The 22,551-nt window shown below is 50.3% G+C and overlaps 1 protein-coding gene across 3 annotated transcripts in view; it reads right to left on the minus strand.

Moving 5' to 3' along the window:
• Positions 1-6,439: 6,439 nt before the first annotated feature.
• The window catches only part of LOC133351513 (PHD and RING finger domain-containing protein 1-like), a 35,557-nt gene continuing 19,445 nt past the window's right edge, over positions 6,440-22,551 (minus strand). For 2 of the 3 annotated variants that reach the window (XM_061566777.1, XM_061566776.1), the window contains exons 12-18: positions 22,365-22,478; positions 21,007-21,188; positions 13,956-18,719; positions 12,863-13,011; positions 11,157-11,552; positions 8,961-9,089; positions 6,440-7,691 (exon numbers count right to left, since the gene is read on the minus strand). In XM_061566777.1, coding sequence (XP_061422761.1) covers positions 7,500-7,691; positions 8,961-9,089; positions 11,157-11,552; positions 12,863-13,011; positions 13,956-18,719; positions 21,007-21,188; positions 22,365-22,478 — 5,926 coding nt within the window. In that variant the 3' untranslated portion in view covers positions 6,440-7,499. The remainder of the gene's footprint in view (positions 7,692-8,960; positions 9,090-11,156; positions 11,553-12,862; positions 13,012-13,955; positions 18,720-21,006; positions 21,189-22,364; positions 22,479-22,551) is intronic. The other variant, XM_061566778.1, reaches the window with a different exon arrangement.

Here is a 22,551-nt window from a genome sequence, read left to right on the forward strand (position 1 = left end):
AAACGAATCTACAACCGTCGATTCCTTTTCGCTATTCAGAGAATCGATTCTTGGCGTGGTCGGGTTTAGAATTTTAATTACACAGTTGTATTTTCATTGGTATGTTATGTTTGAAAGTTTTCAGAAGATTTTAAATGTATTTTTCCCCCGGGCAACGCTGGGTATATCGAGTTTATACCACAAAGTCGTCGCTTGACAGAGTTGCGTGTCGAGGCCTAGTACCGTGCAGAGCCTCCGGCCTCGCCTAGATTGCCCACCCAGCTGAGGCTGGGTGCTGGGGCCGTTACCCCCCCCCCCCCGCACTACAATAATACTGTCTAATCGCTATAATTTTATTATCTACCGACCCTATAATAGTAATTGCACACATTGGGGTGGAAGGGGAGTGAAGAGGACGTGAAACTTTGATGAATTTACCTCAGAGTCGCGTGTTAATGCGTGCGCACATTTTTAACAGGAATTAAAAATGGCGTCCACCCCGCAGCGAAGTTGTTGCTACCCGTTGCCAGGGGCAACCGCCGTGGTCCGCGCTGGCCGGCAATATTAAATAAATAAATAAAGGTTTAAATAAATAACTAAAGAGAAATCGCACTAAATCGATAATCGGGCCGATTTAAAGTTTAGAGACGAAAAATCGGAAATGCCTAAGTTTACCGCGGGCCGGGGGCGTGCCCACCTGCAAAATTTTATCTCGGCGAACCCCACGGTCCGAGAGCTAAATCCCCCGGAAGGGAGCGTACGCAGACGGACGAACAGACAGACAGACAAAAAATGAATTATATAGGTTAGATGTATTGGAGGTTGGTTGGGTGGGCGGTTGGGTGTGTAGAGAAGGGTGTATGAGGGTTGTCTGGTGAGGGTTGTGAGGTGTAGTGAAGGAGTGAGGGGTGTGTGGTGAGGGGTGGGTGGACCGCAGTGTATGTACAGGAGGTTGGTTGGTTGGGTGTGTGGCGAAGGATGTTCGGTGAGTAGTGGTTGGGTATGTGGCGCGGGTGTATGAGGGGGTGTGTGGTGAGGGGTGGGTGGAGGTGGTGGGTATATATATAGACACTAGCATAAGTACCTGGCGTTGCCCGGGTGAAAAATATGTTTCTTAATAACCTTACATATATACACAGATGGGCTGCTACCCCTGCCCCCCCTCCCCCCAGCCACGATCTCCTCGGCCGCTGTGCAGTAATATCTACTGGCCTATAGTGTGGTGGGGTGTCGAGGCCTAGTACCGTGCAGAGCCTCCGGCCTCGCCTAAATTGCCCACCCGGCTGAGGCTGGGTACCGGGGCCGTTACACCCCCCCCCCCCCCGCGCTACAAAAATACTGTCTAATCGCTATAATTGTATTATCTACCGACCCTATAATAGTAATTGCACACATTGGGGTGGGGGGTGAGTGAAGAGGACGTGAAACTTTGATGAATTTACCTCAGAGTCGCGTGTTAATGCGTGCGCATATTTTTAACGGGAATTAAAAATGGCGTCCACCCCGCAGCGAATGCGTCGCTACCCGTTGCCAGGGGCAACCGCCGTGGAAAACCAAACGGACCAATCACGTCTCGCAAATCCCTCACATTTCGTCCAATGAAACTGCGTATGGTCCGGCGACACACAGACAGACAGACAGATTTGCGATTTTATATATATAGATGGGTGGTTGGGGTGTGTAGGCATGGTGAGTGGTGTGTGATTGGTGCGGAGTGGTGGGTGAGTGAGGATTGGGTGTCATGTGACGAATATGTGTTGAGGGCTGGAGAATGTCACGAGACCTCGATTCATCCTCAAACACGATCCTTGATTCATCCTCAATTCATCCTCAAACATGATCCTTGATTCGGAATCAGCAGCGAGGACCTCGTCTGCTCAGCGCCTCTCTCCTCTCGTCCAGTATCCTCGGAACTCACCAGGAATTCATCACAGCAACTCAATTGCCCCACCCTGTCCTTGGTGTTTTAATCAGTCTTCTTCTTTCGAATGGCTGCTGTGGTTGCAGAGCAACAACGACAATTTCACATTTAGGTGGTCAAGCCAGATAAGCGTCGGGAGCAGTAGCGGAGTGTTTGATCGCTGTGATGTCTCCTTTGTATTTGTGGATCGGGGCATTGCGTCGTTTATACGTTGTACTGTCTGTTCTGGATGACCACATTCGCACACGACTGGAGAGTTTTTAATTTTCCATTTGTGCATCAGGTATCCGCATCTGCCATCGTTTGTACAGTGAATGCAATTCAGGGTGGATCATGAGCTTCGTGGAATATCAAACCAAAGGAGCGTCTGCGTTGGGTCTTTCACAGCAAGGTGTTTGTGAGTTTTCATCAGTGACCGGGCTGAACAAACTCAGGACGTGAACCCCTTTGTCCTCTTGGGTGGCGCCACTCAGGACGAGAGCCCCCCCAGTCTCGGATCGAGCCGTCTCTACCCCCAACACCTGAGCCACACCGAGAGCGTCACGACTGACCGACGACAAGCAGGTGCCACACACGATGACATTACAGATCCCTGCCACGTTTGTTTCCGTAGCGCGCCACGGAGCCTAAATTATTCATTGTTATTGTCTCTCTCAGGTGTGTCTACTACACGTTCGTGTTTAGCGATCGCCCCCAGGAAAAAAGCACTTTTCAATAAGACCAAAGAGGAAACATCATCCATAAGTTAAACAGCTGCTGAATTATACACGTGGCCCTGGAGAATCATCGAGCTGTTAATTGAGACACACCGTCAACAGGCGCTTCTAAGTAAATGAAATTCATCACGAATTCTCTTCGTATGTATGTTGTATGTACATATGTTGAACTTCTTTCGCACCGTACGTAGGCAACCGTGCTAATCTTCATTTGCCCGTCGCGTGCGCTCAGCACGGCCCTGTGGCTTCTCCCTCCTTGTGACTCTGCAGCGACAAATAGCCGGCCCAGTGAGACGGCAGGGGGGATGCTCTCACGCAGAATAAGCGGCACGCTACGCACGCTGTTTTTTTTTCTTTTACCAGTTAAGGCTCACTGAGCTGTGCAGCCCTTTTTCAAAAGCAAACTGGCCACAAATGATACCTCCTACAGTGTGGCTTATCACGTGGAAATGTATAGCAGCCAAATACTCTAAATGTGGAGGTGAAAAACAGAGGATCTGGAGAAAGATCCTCGCGACCACGGGGAAAACGTTAAAACTCCAAATATACAGGCGTCAGGGTCGGGATCGAATCCACGACCTCCTGTATACCAGGCGACGTGGTTTAACATCTTGCCACTCGTTCAACTCATTGTGGGGAATGGTCACCTGAGATTCTCCTGGATCAACTCAACCTAGTCTGAATATCAGAGACTCAACACATTCGGCAATACCACCGTTGCTTTACAAAAAAAGTATAATATATAATGGGTGACGTTTTAGGCAATGACAGTTCTTCAGAGCACATAGGTCCGAGAGGTACTGCCAACGCAGTATCGCCAAGGACTCTGTAGCGTGAACACCGCCGTCTGGTCAATGTGATGATCAGGATGAATTGTTCCGTGGTTGGCTGGGCGTGGTGCTGGCCACAGCATCCTTCCATTCTCCTGTGAACACTTTTCAATGAACGATGAACACATTCCTGCATTGGCAGTCCGCCCATAATGGTGGCAACAGCAGTGTGAATGTAATACTTTATCTGCATTAAAATATAAATATATGTAAAACAGTCCGTCCAGTAGTCGAATGTCTTCAATGTCAATAATCTTTTGCTACGTATACACAACATTTTACACGTGCAGTCCCTCTTATGTGTTCATTGCACACAACGTTTCTGTCACGGACCCCATAGACCTGTATGGTTATCCCCTCTGCTCTTTTCAATTAGGAACTGGCTTCAGGGTCTGTCTACATTGAGCCAGCCAGCCAAATCCGCATTATCAAAACGTTTCCACAGCGTGCGTGTCCACATTTAAAATGTAAGTTATTTATTGTCATGTGCTTTGTTACCATCTCGAATTCAAAGGTGTTCAATTAATCTGCCCTGTGCCACACGTTAATGACACTTGCGGCACTTTTGCTGAGCCACATCTATTCAGCTTCATCAGCTGGTAGTACATGCAGCTGATGAAGCCGAAATAATCATTGCACGAGACACCTTATGGGGTGAGTGATCAGTTGTCACCCTGGTGCAAAGATTAGGTGCACAGGGAATGTATGCATGAGACTTGGGCATTGAAAAAAGACTGACAAAGATAGGATATTGGCAATCCAAATGTATGGCTACAGAAGGATACTGCTGCATCTAAACTGGTCCCAAGGAGTGACCAATGTAGAAGTAAGAAAATATTGCACAGAGGAAGACAACCTGATGATGTAGGCAGTGATGAACAGGAAACTGGCACTATTTGGATGCATGTGTAGGATGGACAATAACAGGACAATTAAAAGTGTGTTGTTAGGAAAAATGGAAAAAATCGGAATGAGAGAAAGACCTCAGATAATGTCTTGATGACAACATAATAGATTGGTGCCAGAAAGACGTGGTACTCGAGCATATTGGCACAAGACAGAGAAAAGTGGAAACAAATGACGGGATGTGCGGTGGATACCTACGGGGTTATCTGCCCATGCATTTTTATGTTGCCTGATATGTGATGTGTCATGAAACGTGCATGCCACGTGCAACACTGGCGCACGTTATCGCGGCTTAGCCACACGATGGCTACGCTGTGATAAAGGGCCTCTGACGGCTACTACCACACGAGCAACTTCTGAAAAATCTTGTTTGAAGGCCAGAACAGGACACGAGAGGGTGGGTGGCCAATACCATTTCCAGCCGCCCGTCTCCCCAATGCTTATGTTTACCAACCCTACTGGTTACTCATTTGAGGCTGAATCGACCTAGGAGAGGCCCATGAGGGGTTCAGATAATCGTCACCTGTGTTGTCCATGCACGGGAATCGAACTTGAGTTAATGGGTTCGTCGCACAGTGCTAAACCACTGTGCCACCGCTCCCCACTCACGCCTGTGACACACACATACACAATCATCGTGACCCATCGACCAAGAACTCAACAATGTACCTTGCCACCGATCATCAATTTGGGATCGCCCTGTCACCATCCCAGAATTACACCCAGATACAGAAAAATGTTGGCGAGGAGAATGAAATGCGGACGTCCAGAATAAATATCTCATTCGGGACCTAAACATCATCACACCTCCAGGCTTTGCTATTCCTCCTCGAAGACACTGCGGTCACCATCAACCGCATCAGAACATCAACTGCCGTTCACCACTAAGTGGCCGTGACGTCACTGCGGTGCTTGTGCCAGGCTAGGTGCACTTTGAAGCCACATGAAGTGTCGAAGACTTGCTGGCAGGTCACGGAACAGACCCAGGTGCCACGGGTTTACCGACTGAAATGCTAGGCAGATGCACCAACTGTGCTCCCCACCTTTTGCGTTTTAGCCGCCCAGCGCTCTGCTCATTGTTATAAGAATCGCCCCTCTGTTCTCCGTTGTTGCTGGAGGGCAACAGCCTCCAATTCCCCAGAAGCGTCCTTCACAAACCTCCTCTACAGAGGCCAATTTTGACGCTGCTGGTACCAATCATCTGCAAGTATGCAGCTTCCACCTGTTAAGCGGAAAGTCGTAGTCAGAATCGACTTTGTCGATATTAGTTAGGATTTTGTAAACCTGAATTCAGTCTCCATGGATTAATCTTCTTCTCTATTCAAGACTTAGGAGACTCAGTAGTGGGAGCCGATCTTCGTACATCCTGTTTCTTGAGTCTCTTGAGTCCACGAACCACTTTGGTTTCTCTCTGTTAAGACTGCCTGCAGGGCAGTAATGTCCTCTTTGTACCGTGGTAACGAGATCTGAACACAATACTACCAATTGAGGTCACGAGAGCATTATATAGCCTTCGCAATACATCCAAACAATATTGGCCACCCAGGTCTCTACCGAAGTGAATACTGCATCTATAAAAGTATATTTTTGTTAGATCCCATCAACATAAATGTGTCATTAAACCCACCACAGCTAATTCATGATGAAGCTGGTTGTTGTAATCACCGATGCAACGTCGTACTTTCATTGTAAATGTTGTGGGTTTACTTTCCAACACACCGGGTATGCTGAAGTAGCAACTAATTGACATGTTCGGTTTACATGACAAACGTTACTAATTGGCTGTCGGGTGGTGGTGGATTTGACGAAAAATGTATATTTACGCTATTTAACCCAACTTTTAAAAATGGATATTGGTCGTGAAATCCTGTGTGTTAAACTGAATATTGAATCTCCAAAGGATATAAGCAATAAGGAGCATTCATATTTTCAATGAGATTGTTTACCCATTTCAGTTCACACCTATTTTTTCAAGATGGTTTGGGTCTATTCATTTTCAATACATCTAAACCGTAAGCTGGAACAGTGAGTGAACATAAGCACATGTTAGCTCAATGTTAAATTACCGCTCTTCAAAACAAACGGGCTTTCATGAACAGGCTTTATTTTTAGAAATCTCCAGAAACTACAGCTATGTTTACAAAACTACAACAGGAGATGTGATGAGTGGCAGAAACCGTCGGTAAGTGGGGTGCTCTCGGTACTCACATTGGCCTTGTGCACGTTGTACTTTAACTATGACAACATACAGGACTGTACCATTCAAGCATGTGATGCTCCTTACTATTCAGAAACACCTGTTGTGATCAGCCAAGGGCTTGGTTTTAATAGTTGTTGTTCAGTGGCATATTGTACAGGTTGTTTTTTCTGGTCTGTGTTCAGACATTGTATATGTACAGGAGATGTTCCAACAAAACACATGAATTGGTAATCTTTGCTTTTAAAGAGGGTATTCCATGACAAAATGACATGGTGCCACTGTTCAATTCCTTCAAATCGATCATTCAAGAATACAATTGTCATCTTTTTTTACATTAGAATCAGCAATATTTTGAATGTCAGACAATATCTGAACATCATTCTCATCCATTCTAATGAAGCATCATCACACCATTATTTATACATGCAACTCTACAACCTCCGTCAATGAACGTATTCACAAGACCAAAACGTATTTGAATAGCGGCAGGACAGAGGCTAAACAAAACATTCCTCCAAATGCTGGGGAATCCTTCCCACGGTCTTCCATGAAACTCCACATAAAATAGGGATGCACATCACATTTGCAGCTGTGTTTCTGCATGTGGACTAAGTGCATCGCAAACACTGAAGATGAAAGTCAAGAAAAAAACAATGGTTATACAACTGTCGACCAAAAGAGGTTCATGATAACGAGGTGATTGCCAAGGGGTGTTGTGTATGTGTGTCACGAGTCGAGTAGGTTGATTAATGCCCGGGACTGGTCACGTGAAGTGGCAGCAAGCTCACAGCCTCATCATCAGTCTGCTGATCACAAAAGTCCACGCTTGCTTCCACAGAAAAGCCGTGTGTGCCCAGTCTCTCCAAAATAGACCAGCAACGTACACTGCAAGTGTAACTTCAAGCAGGCCGACTCGGGGGCGGGCTGTTTTGAGGCTGGAGCAGGTGTCAGTGCTCGTTACTGGCTGTCTTGCTGCAGGACGGCTTCCCGTCGGGCGTGCAGCTGCTGCCCACCCACTCGCCGTCACCCTCCTCTCTTCGCTTGGCCTTCTTGCGCAGCATCTTGTACTTGTCCACATAGCCGCGCACCAGATTCCCCACTTTTACGGGGTTGATCTCTCCGCTCTTGCTGTGACAGATCTGCACCAGAGGGGGGGAAGGGCAATGGTCGGCAGTTTGGCAGCATCGGTACATGGGTAGACTCAGCTGTATGGAGAAAAGTGGTCATGCATTCAAATAAGACATTTCTTTAACACTGCCTTGGAACCGCTGGCACATTGTCTTCACTACGTCCTCAAAAATGTGGCATGCTTCCCTGCTCAAATTAACATAGAAGTGGTGCAGAGCAAGATCATTGGTAAAGAAAACTCAGCAATCTTATGGTAGGGGCCAGTCCCTGCTTAGGATAATTGTTGCTTTCTTACCACAGTTTGCTTAGACAGCTCATCGTGACCCACGGGGTTTAGATACATCGACTGTGGGGTATTATTTAAAAACAAACTACGAGTCGTATTCATGTGCTTGTCTTACATGATGAACCACTTTGGGCTGCCACCCCTGGTCTTTTGTTTAATGCGTGGCAGAATGTTTTACTCCACTTAAAAAAAAATCTGTAAGGGCTGTAATAGACTTTCCTCAGCAATACAACATACAATTATCTGCCACACACTGCGAGATATTAAGTGGTAGGGCCTATAATATAGGTCGTATCAACAACAATGCCAGGACCGGTTCAAATATCACTCGCCACTGATGTTAACCGTGGCTGGGAAGAGGGTGCGCGCAAGTCCATACTGTTATAAAACAACAAATCGAAGATCCCAAGCCACTCTACAATGGTGGCCCTTGTTTGTTTTCTGTACCGAATTCTTGCACAGTCACATTTGTGTTTTCTCCCAACGTATTGTGACTCGGGCATTTGTCTTAATGGACTCTCACCTTGCTATGCATAAAAGTGATAGATTTATCTCAAAAGCCACTCCAGTATTTTAATGAACCCAAACGCTTACCCAGTCATTCATGACAGCCCAAAGTCAATTCTAGTTCCCCTGAATGAATCAAACTGCAATCAGTTGCATTTTTATATTTTATACCCCAGTGCAAAGCCCATCATATTTGGCCCCAATTTAGGATATGAATGTTTCTAAGACAGAACTGTACGACTCACAGCTTTTATTATGCAGCAGCAGAAGTTTGAAATAACGGAAAATAAACGAACATGTTGGGGGAACCCGACAGTGAGAACCGTGCGATCTCTCGCCGCACTCTCGCACAGAGGAGGCGCACGGCCACGCTGATGGCGCACGGCCACGCTGGCTCAAAACAAAGCGGCTCCTAGTGCCGGCCGGACCCGCTCACTGCCGTTCACAATACGCGAGCGGGTGAGGTGATGCGCGAGCCAGGACGAACCTTGTGCACCGCCTTACGCAGGATCTCCTTGTACTCGTCCTTGGTGATGTCCTTGCTCTGGTAGTAGGGCTTTATGGCCAGCTTTGCCTCCTCCACAGCTCTCTCTTGCATGTGCAGCTTCTTCAGGTACTGAAAGCCGGCATGCACACAGGTGTGCGAATGCACACGCACAAACATGGAGGTCTGAGTGTATAGCACGTGTGACCAGAGGGATCCCCCTTGGCATTGAGACGAAAGATTTTGAAAGACAATGATCCCCCCCTGTAGTCTTGCAGAGTCTCGAGGCAGATTCCTTTAAAAATTAAGGATGGTCAGCAACACATGCCTGGACACTTTTAGATCGCAATTGGCAATGGTGTTTTACATGGCCAGGAATCGCACCCAATGACTGTTCCTGGTGGGTAAATCGTAATGCCACTGCGCCTCAATGTATCGACACACGCGTGCGAGTAAAACCTCCCTTTCATCCTGCACAGACAGGCTCGGTGCCAGTTTTGGAGTCCAGCTTCTGAGAAGGCGGTGCGGTGGCCATCATCAACACATTCTCAGCTAATACTCAGTGCAGATCCTGAACAATCTGTATAGGAGCTATATTATTTCATGCCGAGTTGACCTAGAGAAGATTGGTGGGAGAAGCAGGGGACCAGATGACTTGAGGTTCATAGCAGGAATAAAGTGCCGGAAACTGGCAAGATTACTAAGGGTGAAACATGGGCCTCCAGCGAGCTTTCAGCAATCGATCCACACCAGCGCTGCCGCACACACATCTTCCTGTAAGCTGTCTCACTGTACACAATTGCCTACATGGCATGGCACTCCATTATTTGTCAGTTATGCACGTCTGTCATCAACGATCAGAAATGACAACACCTTAGGTCTGCTGCTGCTCGTGGTGATCTCGTAGTTGATTACATGAACTGTTTCGAAGAACAAATGTGATCCAAGGTCTTCGCTCATTTACCAGCTTCACATTCATTATTGCCGTAAAATACTGGAGGAAGGTCCTTTGCTGTTGATGCCTCCAGGGTCTGGAATGCTATTGCCAATAAACTGCACTAAAAACTGCTCTTAAGGAGCTGTACACCCCCCGCTGCCACTGCTATGCAGTGACCTGAAATCAAATGCACCGCTCCAGATGTTCGCTGTAAAGTATGATCTTGAGTCTCGATTAATGTGTGCTGATCTTTAAAGGTGTATTGAAAAATGTTGATACTCCTGCTGTTATGGAGTGACTCATGCTGCCAGCTATGACTGCAGAGTTTGGTCATACATGTTATGCATATCGTTTATTGTTAAATTTGAATCACAGTTCCTATAATCACTGTTACATTGTTTTTATAGCTTTATTTTGGTGATATTCGAAAAAGTATGGTTAAGTCATGTTTCGATTTAAAGCTTTCGCGACTGCAGGGATTAATCTTCTTGGTTCTTTCAATAAAGTCACGTAGAAGGGAAATAATAAAATAAAACATAATAAAATAATTCTCACGACGTTTCGGCCACAACGCAAGCAGCCGTCCTCAGGTGAAGAACAGGTCTGTCGGAAAGACAGAGTCTGAAGGACAGAGTCTGAAGGACTCTGTCTTTCCGACAGACCTGTTCTTCACCTGAGGACGGCTGCTTGCGTTGTGGTCGAAACTTCGTGAGAATTATTTTATTATTTTATTATTTCCCTTCTACGTGACTTTACCGAAAGAACCAAGAAGAGAAGTCATGTTTGTTTGTTGAAGTACGGAGTTAGCCTGATAATTGTATCTAAATTGTCTTATGGTTGTTATTGTTCGACTTGCATCCCATTGGGATTTTTGCACACAGCGTTGATATACGGTGCTTTTTTTCTGGAAGATTTTTACTGTTTTTTCCTGGATGTTTCTGTTGCAAAACGTCACTTTAAGATGTTCTTTGTTCATGATTTGTTTGTTACGGTTGCACCCGAGTCAAGAGCCTCATGGCTCACAGGGCTATACCTAATAAATGAAACCAAAACCTAGAGACGCGTGGCAACCGCGCTTTTCAGAAGGTGGGCCCTGTCGTATGGAATTCTCTACCTGACAAACTCAAAAACCTTGAGTTCAACCATTTCAAGAGAGACCTTAAAACAATTTAATGAACACAGTGTGACCAGACAGCAATGCGGATTAGAGATACTATCAGCATGATTTTGTGTTTCTTCAATGCCTATTCACATCACATTACCTTTATTACCTTGTCGGTCTTGCTCCGGTCAGGGTTGTGCTGTTGGGACCTATGCGGGGCAGGCAGCTCCTCCATCTCCACCAGATCGGGCGACGCCATCTCCTCTTCCGCGGGCGCCGGCGGTGGCGGAGGGGGCGGCGTGGGCACCCGCGCGGCGGCAGGCCGCGCCACCCCGAGCGCCGGCAGCAGCCGCCGCAGGATCAGCTGAGCCGCCACGGCGGCGCTCGTCTCCGGGGTGACAACGGAGCCCATGGCCCCCTCCGCGAAGGGAGGGGGCGGAGGCGGCGAAGGCTGCGGCCAGGCAGCCGCGGCGACGGCGGCGGCCAGGAAGGGCCCGGCCGCAAAAACGGAGAGTGGCGGCGCCGCGGGTTTGACGCCGGTGTTCATGGGCGGGGCCTGTGGTCCCGTGGCATCAGCGGGATGGTAGGGGGGGGGGAGCAGCAAGGAGGGGGGGTGCGGCAGTCGGGGTGAGGGAAGGCAACACAATATTCATCTCCTGATTCGCCTTCGTTAGGCGCCGGAGCATTTACCACGTTGGTGGGAGCTCCATTGCCTGCTCAAGGATGTCCCTGCTTCCCTAAAAAATGAGTATTTTATTCTGTTTTCTGAATATTATCGATAAGCGAATAATGGCCTATGATGTTCTGAGATTTCAGGCTCACAAACTGGCCTCTGCTATGGTCACTGACAAGGGTGGTAACTCATAGATTTTGATGAATTGTCATAATTCAGGTCCTTGATTTGTTTCTTTTTTTATTCAGTCTTGTTTGTACATTTTTGCTCACTCGATTAGCTTCACCGCAACATTATTGCATCATTTCCATGAATACTGCAAAACATTTAAAAACACTTGATTATTGGCGAGATTCAATGCATGTATGTTGATCTTTAAGCAAGGATATCAATCAATGAATCGATACTCATTGCAATAAACAGACCAACGGGCTGGTTTGTGATGGGCCCACTCGACTGGCACACGGAGTCTTGCATAGGGTGTTTATACAACGGTGAGAGAGGCAGACCTCTCCCCAGCCACATAATCAAAATCAGAATCTTTGTTCATCCTGGAGAAATCCAATGAGATATGAAACTCTTTTTCATAGATGTCCAGTAAGGAGTGGGTCAGAAAGTTACAACAAACAATATAAAAAACGAAAGGAGTGCAAAGTATAGGAAATTAATCAAATCACTCAATAAATAAAACTGATTAAGTATATAAATTCAAATTGCATAAGTACACCAATCCCCAAGCTTGGGCAAGGCAGCAAAACAACATAAAAAACAGTCGCAGACTACACCATGACAAAACACAATCCCCAACAAAATTGCGCATTAAAATTTTACTATCTCCAAGTAGCAATACAAATTACATTTGCAAATGCAGTTGTATCCAGCACTAATCTTCTGCCTCAGGATATTTAAAGGGACATTCACAATTCTAGATTTGAAGCTTTCATGACTGCAAGGATTCATATTCTTAGGTTTTTTCGGTAAAGTCACGTAGGTAAAAAATAAAAATTAATAAAAGTAAAATAAAATAAAAATCACGACGTTTCGGAGGCAAGACAAGCTTCCGTCTTCAGGTGTAACCGTCACAGTATGATAGCTATATCAAATGATTTTATTTTTATTTTACTTTTATTAATTTTACCCATTGTTGTTGTTCTTTAGTGAGTACGTGAATACAATCTCGTAAGGGCACTGACCTGCACCATTCCTGGGAACATGGGTTGGGACACCATGTAGTTGGTGGGGGTGAGCGCGGCAAGTGGTGGGGTTGAAGTCACGTCCTCGGAGTGCAGCAGAGGGATGTCTCCAGACCCCACAATCCCACCACTGCTCAGCAAGCTCAACACTGCTCACAAGTGGAGTGCAACACAAAGGCAAAGACACCCCAGTATAGTCTTCACAGACTGTTGGGGCAAGTGCTGTTCTCGAACTATGAGGGCCGGCACGGCACATGACGGGGTGGTGGCCAGCTCCACGCCCGGCCGTCTTTGTCTCCCTCGTGGCAATGTTTTGCACGTCGCACTAGGTACTCATTTGAGGCTGAGTCGACTTAAGGGAGGCCGAGGACCGGTTCAGATAATCGCTACTGGTGTTAACCGTGAGCAGGAATCGAACTCAGGTCGCCAAGTTCATAGCGCAACACACTAACTGCTATGCTACCGCTCCCCAGTGTGACACACACATGCACGCAGTAGTGACCATTACCTCCTCCTCGTCCGAGCCATTTAAAATGAGACAAAGTGCAACTGGACATGGAGATAAGATACACTGTAAAAGTCTACATGTATTTCCTTGTGTATCTCAGTATTTCCTCTTTCTCTCTGTTTCTCTGCAGGCTGATTGCTCATGGTTTCCTGGGCCAGCTTTTTCAACCCATTACAACTCTGGAAGTGCATAATCCAAAGCGTTTCAAGATCCATTTCCAATATTTCCAAGAAATTCCGTAACCAGTGACCTTCCCAATAATGAAGCATTCTGTATAACCCACGAGTCCCCACAGCCGCCCCAAAGGCACTGTCCTTACCCGCCATTTGTCACTGCCCTCTAAGGTAATTATAATTTATTGTTTAGCCCATGAGCCATTATCACCCCAGTTAATAACTTTAGCATCGTTATTAAAGCTTTCACAACCTGACCACGGGCCCACACGGGACATTAACATCTGCCGAGCGGGCACGTGATTGGGACTAAAACGAGGTGTGCACATGACTCCGAGCCCGGCATCATCATGATGCACTACTATCAAACGCAACAATGGGACGGCGGCCCGGGATCCCCGCACGTGCTCACCGGCACGCGCCGTGTCTTTGCGCTGCTCTTCCTCGCGCTGTTGCTGTGGGTCCCACGTGACGCGCTTCAGCAGAGGCCTCTCCCGTAGGGCCACCGTCTCACTCCCCCACTGCTCTCCACCGCCGCTGCCCCCAAACTGTGCCGTCTCGGACACCGGAGATGCCTCCCCCAGGTCAGGCGACGCCTCCCCAGGGCCCGGCGACGGCACTCCCAGGCCTGGAGACGACTCCCCCAGGTCAGGAGAAGCCTCCCCAGGGCCCGGCGATGGTGCCTCCACATCAGGAGATGCCTCCCCGGAAGCCGGTGATGATGGTTCCAGGCCGGGCAGAGACACCTCCAGCCCAGGCAATGACAGCCCGTGGGAAAACGGCGTCACACCCGGGCCTGGCGACACCGCCTTTGAGACCGGCGATGCCATCCCAAAATTAGCCAATGGCACCGTGCGTCCGGGCGATGCGAACCCCAGGCCCGGGGAGCCAACTACTCGACGCGGTGACATCACGCGGGGACCCAGCAACGCCTCCTCCAGACCCGGTGACGCATCCCCGCAAACCGGCGATGTCTCGCCAGCCACGTCCACAGACATGGCATGGCTCTCTATGTCCGTCAATGCGCCATCGTCGAGTGCTATGGGCAGGGACAGTGGGAGCTGTGGCTCCAACAATGTCACTCCAACGCCGCCACTGCTCGTTTCGTCCACTGGATGCCACCGTCGGATTCGAACGCGATCCCTGCGTTTTTGTTTCTCAATGGGGGATGATGGAAGCGGCTCCTGTGGGCAAGGAGCTCGACTTTCCGGTTCAACTGGTCCCTCCACCACCTCTGCCTCCAGCTCCCCCTCCTCCTGCTCCTCTGGCTCCAGCCCCGGAGCCTCCTGGGTGGATCCCTGTTTCGGAGCGTCCCTGGTCTTGTAGTCCAGACACATCGTGGAGGTCTTGCTTGACTCGTGATCATCTGCACACACCGGGCTGTCCGCGGCGGACACCACCGACTTGAAGGTTACTTGCGACTCCTCCACCTCCTCATCCTCTGGCCACAAGTGAACAGAGTCCTGCTTGGGCTGCACCTTTATTTCAAACTTCATCAGGGGATCAGCTTGGTCGACGTCATTCTCATGCCTCACGAGCTCGCCCACGGGCGCCGCCGACTCAGGGTTGACAAATGTGCGCTTGGGCGACACGATAACATCACTTTTGCCCGCCTTGCTTGACCGCTTGCGCCTTGTGCCACCCTCCACTCCATCTGCTGACGCCCGCTTGCTGCGCTTCATGTCCGACTTGGACTTGCCATCACCGCGGGGCTCTTGCGCCGCTTTCGCCCTCTTTGCCTTTGCTCGTTTCTCCGTCTCCGATTGCTGCCTCTGCGGCCGCTCTCCCTCGCCCTTCTGCCCCGCCGACACATGACTGCTGACGCTGGCTGACCGCACCTCGGAGAAGATGGTGATCTTCAAGTGGTCCATGCTGCCTCTGCCAAACAGCTGTCGCTCGTACCGCTTGTCCTCTTTGGGTTTGACGCGGACACTGCCGCTACCGCCACCACCATCGCTGCCATCTGTCGGTGTGGCCGTCGCCGGTGGCACCGTCGGCATGACACCGAGGGGCGAGCGTGCCGCTCTCTCTTTCCGGTGGTCGCGCTCGCGCGGCCTCGTGTGCGGTGGCGGCGACTTGGGGCTCCGGCGCCAGAACGGCTCCTCCGCGTTGTCGGCATTTCGCGAGCTCGAGCATTCGCGCCGCCGCTCTTGCGGGCTGGAAGGCTCCCGCCACCGCTCGCGAGAGTGGGAGCGCTCACGACGGAGCTCATGGGAGTCCGAGCGGTCTCTCCGTCGCTCCCGTGGGCTTGGCGGCTCCCGGTGACGCTCGCGGGAACTCGAGCGCTCGTGCCGGTGCTCAGGAGAGTTCGAATGCTCGTGCCAGCGGTCTCGCGGGCTCGATGGCTCCCGCCTCCGGTCGTGCGACTTCACTTTCAGTTTCTTCTCCCGCTCCCGCCGCTTTTTTTCACGATCCTTCACGGAGTCTCCGCTACCCTCGTTCCTTGAGTGCTCCTTCACGCGGGTTGCCCGCTCCCTCACACGTTCCCGATCCCGCTCCCTGTCTTTTTCCCTGTCCCGCTCTCTGTCCCGCTCTCTGTCCCGCTCTCTGTCCCGCTCATGCTCCCGGCGGACGGAGGAGCTGCGTGACGCACAGGAATGCTTCTGTCTCTGGCGGTGCTCCGAGCGACAGCTCGAGCCACTCGCCGAGCCGCCCTCGCCGCTCTCCCGTGAACGCCGCCGCTGCTTACGCTGTTTTCGCCGTGAGCGCGAGTCCGAGCGCCGACGCCGCTGCTGATCGCTTTGCTTTTCCTCACGGGGACACTCATCCGGCTGGGACCGTCGCTTGCCCATGTGCCGGTAATTGCGGTCCTTCCGTCGCGCAAAGCGCGTGTCCCCACCCCGCTGGGCCTTGCCACCCGCGCCGCCTCCCTCACCGGCCTCCGCCGCGTAGAAACCGTCTTCTTCCGAGCCGGCGTGCAGCGACAGGAGGTCCTCATCCTGCGCCGGGCCCGACGCGTTGCGCGACGCCGCCGACGCCGCGTGCGCTCGCGGGTCTCCGTCAAACGTGTCCACTGGGTCCACGATCTCCCCCATCTCCAGGGGCTCCGGGTTGGTGTTTGGGACGGGCGAGCACTTGCGGCCCTCCTTAAGGACCCGCTGTGCATGATCTCCATCTTCTCCGCAGCCATCCTTCGGCTCTTCGATGGATTTCCTTTTGTCCGAACGCGACCTCTTAGCACTCGCTGGACTGGACGAATGCCGTGAAATTTTCACTTCCTCTCTTGCACCATCTGAACGTTTGGCGGGCGGGGTACCGACGTGCACCTCGCTGCGGACTCTCGCAGGCAGTCCCTGCTCCTCGCTCATCTCCGATGTTCCCATCACTCCCTCCGTCTTGTCTTCATCCTTACAGTCCTGCATGCCGATCTGAGCCGCCTCGCCCTGGTCCACAGGCACAGCCTCGCTTTTTACACTTTGCCAGTCAGTGCCCAAGTCATTAACCGCCTTTCCAGGCTCGCACTGCTCAGATGCCGCTTGACCAATAATATTTGTACTCAAATCTTTGTTGCTCAACTGGTTTGTACTCGATACCATCCCAAGATCCTGAGTCTGGTTTTTCCCCTTTTTGCCCTCCAGATGCACACCGTCTGTAACATCTTCGACGCTAAGCTGTCCCTCACCAGTGATGTCCTCCCGCAACTCTGATTTAAATGGTAAGGCTCCTTCCTCTAGCATGTTCCCAATCCCAGCACTCTTCGTTTCTCCACCATCTGATGCACTGATCCTCGGGGTATTTTCATCCTTAACGTTGCTCTTTGTAGTCGGGATTTCATCCAGATTTGTATCCGTGTCGGTGCCCACGCGAGCCTCTTTTCCGCACTCCACCATCGACTGCCCCTTTGAGCCAGAGTAACCCTCTCCACCAGAGTAAGGAGGGCTCCTTTCTTGCGACTCGTCCGATCCACCTGCCGCACCACATCCCTGCCGCGAGTTCGAGCGTTCATTGCCGCCGTCCTTCCACGCCGGATCTTTGCCGTCCCGTGAGGTTCCCCACGAGGAGTCCCGCGAGGAGTCCCGCGAGGAATCCCGCGAAGGGTCCCGGGGCGGAGAATCCTGCGAGGGGACAAGCGGCGCCTCTCCATCAGGCGGCACCTCACTATCAGACGAGCTGCAATCACCCGGAGAAGGGAGCCCCGCACCAGGCGTGGCCGGCAGATCGTCGGTGCCGTCCGAGTTTCCGTCCTCGGGGGATGGGCTGCTAGGGCTTGGCGGCGAGCTGGGGTTCGAGTCAGTTGGACGGAAGGGGTCGTAGGTGTCGTCCTCGACCGCGGCGGTGCCGCCAACGCCGTCTCCGTCGCTGTTGGCGCGGCCAACGCGTGCCCGTGCCCGCCCCTCCTCGCTGTTGGCACCCTCGTCGTCGGTGGGGTCAGAGGGGTCGTACGCCTGATGGGCCAACAGTGTAGCCACAGTGGGAGGCACCGACGAGGAAGGCGGGCACGGCCTCCGCATGGGAGAGCGCTTGGGGGCGCTTGCCGTCTGCTCCTGCCAGCCTCTGCTGTTTCCGGTCAACTTGATCTCGATTTTGCCCAGGTGTGGCACTCGCCCCTGCGTGGATGTGAACGAAGACGAAGTACCGGGGCAGGACACAGGCAGCGCTCCCACCGCCGCGGCCTTCCCACTGGGTATGCGAGCAAAGGGCAGCTCGGCCGCCTCGGGCCTCCACGGCACCGCGCCTGCGTCCTCCACGCTGGCGTCGTGCTCCGAGCTCTGCTCCCCGAGGCCGAACGATCGGTTGATCTTAAAATGGCGCTTGTTGCGCGCGGACGCTGGCCTCTTTTCACCGGCGCCCTCGCCACGTTCTCCGCCCCCGTACCGCGGAGCTTGGAGCAGCGGGGGAGGCAACGATGGGGGCCCAGCGGTGCTGCAGCGGAGCCGCCCGGGGTCGCCGCCTCCGTTGGCGGCTGGTATGCCACTTGAGGTGGAGCCGCTCACGTTGGAGTGGGCCGTCATGGCGTCCACCAGCCCGCCCTGCTGTGAGGAGGCGGGCATGGAGGATGACGAGGAGGAGGAGGACGAGGACGAGGAGTGGGGAGGGACACCACTTCCACTGCCGCCACCGCCGCCGCCACCATTACCGCCCGCAGTGCCGCAGCTGCGGGCTCCCGGCCAGTCCCCTCCGCGGACGGGTGCGCTGCTCGCACCGCCGCAGGGTCTGCTCGGAGAAACGGTGACACCTGCCGAGGAGAGAATAGCGGCCACTATGAAGAATCGACTCAACTCGTGTGGGACTCCCTCAAAATTAAGGTTAAGACATAATTTTTCATGGCACGATACAATATAAAGTCTCATGAAATCATGATTATAGCAAAACCAGTTTCCCTCAATTTCACATATTTATTGTCTTGTTTTTGTACTTTTCAGTTCACCCAAAATAAGGCTACCATAGGTCTTAATATAAGCCTGCCACACGTAAGTCTCATAATTATACAAGATGCATGTAGGGCAGTTGTGAATATATACTCATAACGTGGGGCACATCAGTGTAACATGTTAACGACAGCATGGAGACAGTAGTCAGTCTGATACCTCTCCTCTGTCACCATCGGTTTAAGCAGACAAAGAAAACCACTGAGGAGCATTTAGAGAGGAATGGGGCAACAGTAATTCACACAGGACTGGCACATTCCAGACATCTGTCTGCAGATACAAAGGCTAATTAACAACTCTCAGTGTGTGAATGCAAACATGCTCATGTGATTGGGTGGACATCTATGTCATTTGGCAACCTTTAAAAAAATAGTTCCAAAGCCCCATCACACACAGAGCTACTTGTACACAAACACAGACACAGCAAGTAAAGAGCAGATGACAAATTCAGACTTAAAAACAAAATAGGTTTAAATTATTTAGTTTTCCGCCCCCCTTTGCTATTCTTTAACAATACAGTTTTACTGTTGTACATTGTCACCAATACATTTCATCATTACCCATTTCCTGCCACAATTAATCAATTATCTTTACATTAAATTATAAGATTTGTTTTTTTAACGGCTGCCCACAAAGGGGAAGTTACATGCGGCTCAGGACCCGCAGGTTGCCGACCCCTGATCGAGAGTGCAGCAGATGAGGTTGATGCAAGGCCGAGCTCTGCCGAGTCCAGTTTGAATCCAAGAGTAAACGGAGCTATACGTACACCGTCGCCACTCCCACTCCCCACCCATCATTGGATGTGTGAGGAATGTCAGACTGGCCATGACTATTAACTCATTGGTATAATCCAAGATTTCGCTGGTTAAATAAATTGCTTTTGGGTCCCAACTCGGCAGTAATTATACACAATTACATTTACTACGACATACCTATGAGACACTGTACGTCATTTAATAGAGGACTAACAAGTTTTTATGCGAGCTGCTTCTGCAGTGTTTTCAAACTTTCTGCAGTCTCATGTGGCTGTGCTTTAAACACCTCCACACTCTTGCTTCTCTTATGGTATAGCAGGGCGACTTGGTTCCTTTGCATATATAGCCTAATATTCCGAGGCCAAACCACTGTGCCACTGCTGCACTACCTGCGTGTATAGACGCAAGGCTAAGCAGCTGATATTTATCACCTTTGTTGCAATAGAGATCTCTAACTATACGCACTAAAAACATTCCAAAGTCAATCACTGTTCGTACTTCCTTACAAATTACAACAGTTTAACACGTAGGCTTTCGCGGCCAATATCATCCATAAGAGGTTTTTTTTGGGTTAGATTTAGTGACGAATTGGCATGTTCTGTTTACGTGACAACCCTTACTAGTTGGCTGTGTCAGGTGGTGGTGGGTTTTGACGACACATTTATATATTTACGTGATCTAACCCAAAAAAAACCTAAATTACAATACAATTATGATTAATGCAGTGTATAAATGCAACCATGTCTCAAGAAGCTGCACAAAACAGTGCGACATCCTGCAGAAAGGAGACTCGTTCATGTTTTTCATAATGATAAAGAAACAGGCATTGGCAGAGGAAAGGAGCTTGGACTTGAACAGGGTGAGTCAACCGCACGGATGGCTGGGGAACAGGAGTTCCTGACTATAGGGGCAACAGAGGAGAATGAGCAATATCCCATTTAGTGAAGGCTGAATGGGGGCTTTTAGTGGAGTAGAGCGTACGTATGGAGTAATTGAGCGAGTTGAGTGGGGATAACTAGGCAGGGGTGAGTCCATGGAAGACAGAGGGTCATTTTTAAGTTGGTCCAGTGAGGAGTTCAGATTCACCATACTTAACATCAAAGTTAAGACAACCTCCACAAACACATTGTAGCCTGCTCATGAGAAATGTCAGAGGGTATTTTCAACTTTGCAACTGCACATTTAGAAGTTGCACAGAGACCGCCAACAAACTGCACAACTTTCACCGACTTTGTGGACAACTGCCAAAGTTTTTGTGGTGAATGCTCCAAGACAGACCACCCAGCCTTCCACAGTGTCATGCGGTGAAGGGGCGTGTGCGAGGACGGATGTGCGGTACCCGTAGGGGTGCGTGGCTGCAGGGCCCCGTGACGCGTGATCAGGAGCTGGCTGCTATCCATGAGCAGCACGGCCTGGCCGGCCAGGATGGAGCCCAGCAGATCAGGCTCCGGCTGAGACTCGGGGACGGGAGGCGGGCAAGGCACCCTCTGTAGTGCTGGGCTTTCCCTCAATGGCCCCTCGCTGGAGCCAGGTGGAACAGACATGGGCACACACACCTGCTCAGAGTCGCATCACTGGATACCGCACGAAACCCAAGTGAACCTAGTGTGGAGGTACACAAATGTAGTGCACTGAGGTATGTCAAAGCCCACTTAAACGTACCATCTCCGCTAAAGAATAAACAAAGAATGTACACAAGAATTGTATGGACTTCTCTTGTGACTGATACTGATGTCAGTCTTTAGGATCCCCCCCTTTATCCATTCTACTCAGAAGAGCCATCTATCCCACCTCCCGTCCCGGCAGTAGATCATCAAGCGATTACCTTTATCAAACTAGGTTCGTCAGCATTGAATATATTAAATTAAAAATATTCAACTGAAGCAATGTACACAAAGCAAGCTCAAAGTCAACCCAGACCCATTACACCAAGGTGGCAGTGTGTGTAAAACTACAAAAACAAAGCTCCCCCATAGAGTCTTTAACAGACTATTGTGGCAAGTGCTGTTAACGAGCACATATTCAGGTCGGCACAGCATACAATTGCATGAGTGGCCGACACCACGTCTGGCCGCCTTTAGTCTCCCCGATGCTGTTTACATACACTGCACTAGGTACTAATTTCAGGCTGAGCTGACCTCGGGGAAGCCCAGCACCAGCCTAGATATTTGTCACCAATGTTGGCTGTGAACGAGAATCAAACCTGGGTCTCTGGGTTGGTAGAACAGTGCACTAAGTACATTACCATCTCCACTTTATATAACTACACACACAGTCATGTGTAAGTAGAGAGTTAATGCTTGCAAAGTGCGGACACACTCGAGCATGCACAGTGGAGAGATGTTAACCACTTCGCCTGGTATACAGGTGTTCATGGGTTCTATCCCGACCCTGACTCCTGTATATTTGGAGTTTGCATGTCTCTCCCCGTGGTCATGTGTATTTTTCTCTAGGTTCTCTGGTTTTTCCCTCCACATTTAGAATAAACATGTGTTTTGAGTATTTGTCTGCTAGAAATTTCCACCTAAGCCACTTCGTTGAGCTACTGTGTAGCTCAGTGGGCCTTACCTGGTAAAATAAAAAAGTTAAAGTTCATCGTTTTGTTAAGCGCAGCTTTGTGTAAGCAAGTGCAGAGGCGAGAAGAGTGTCCCAGCGACGAGGAAGTGTAACAAACGTGTACACGACCAGCTGTGGTACCTGGCAGCGCCGGCCATGATGGGCCGGGCAACAGGACGGTGCGAGTGAACGGCCAAACGGGAGAGCACGCGACGCTTGCTGTCCACGGCGCTCTCCTCTGCGGGACTCTCGGCACTGACGAGACACAGGAGCCGCGTCTAGAGACTCCCCAACAGTAGTGCAGCTAACAGCGGCTCAACACGCCTGA

Source organism: Lethenteron reissneri, chromosome 37 (genome assembly GCF_015708825.2).
Source record: "Lethenteron reissneri isolate LAM-NWPU_2019-01 chromosome 37, ASM1570882v1, whole genome shotgun sequence".
Taxonomy (NCBI): Eukaryota; Metazoa; Chordata; class Hyperoartia; order Petromyzontiformes; family Petromyzontidae; genus Lethenteron; species Lethenteron reissneri.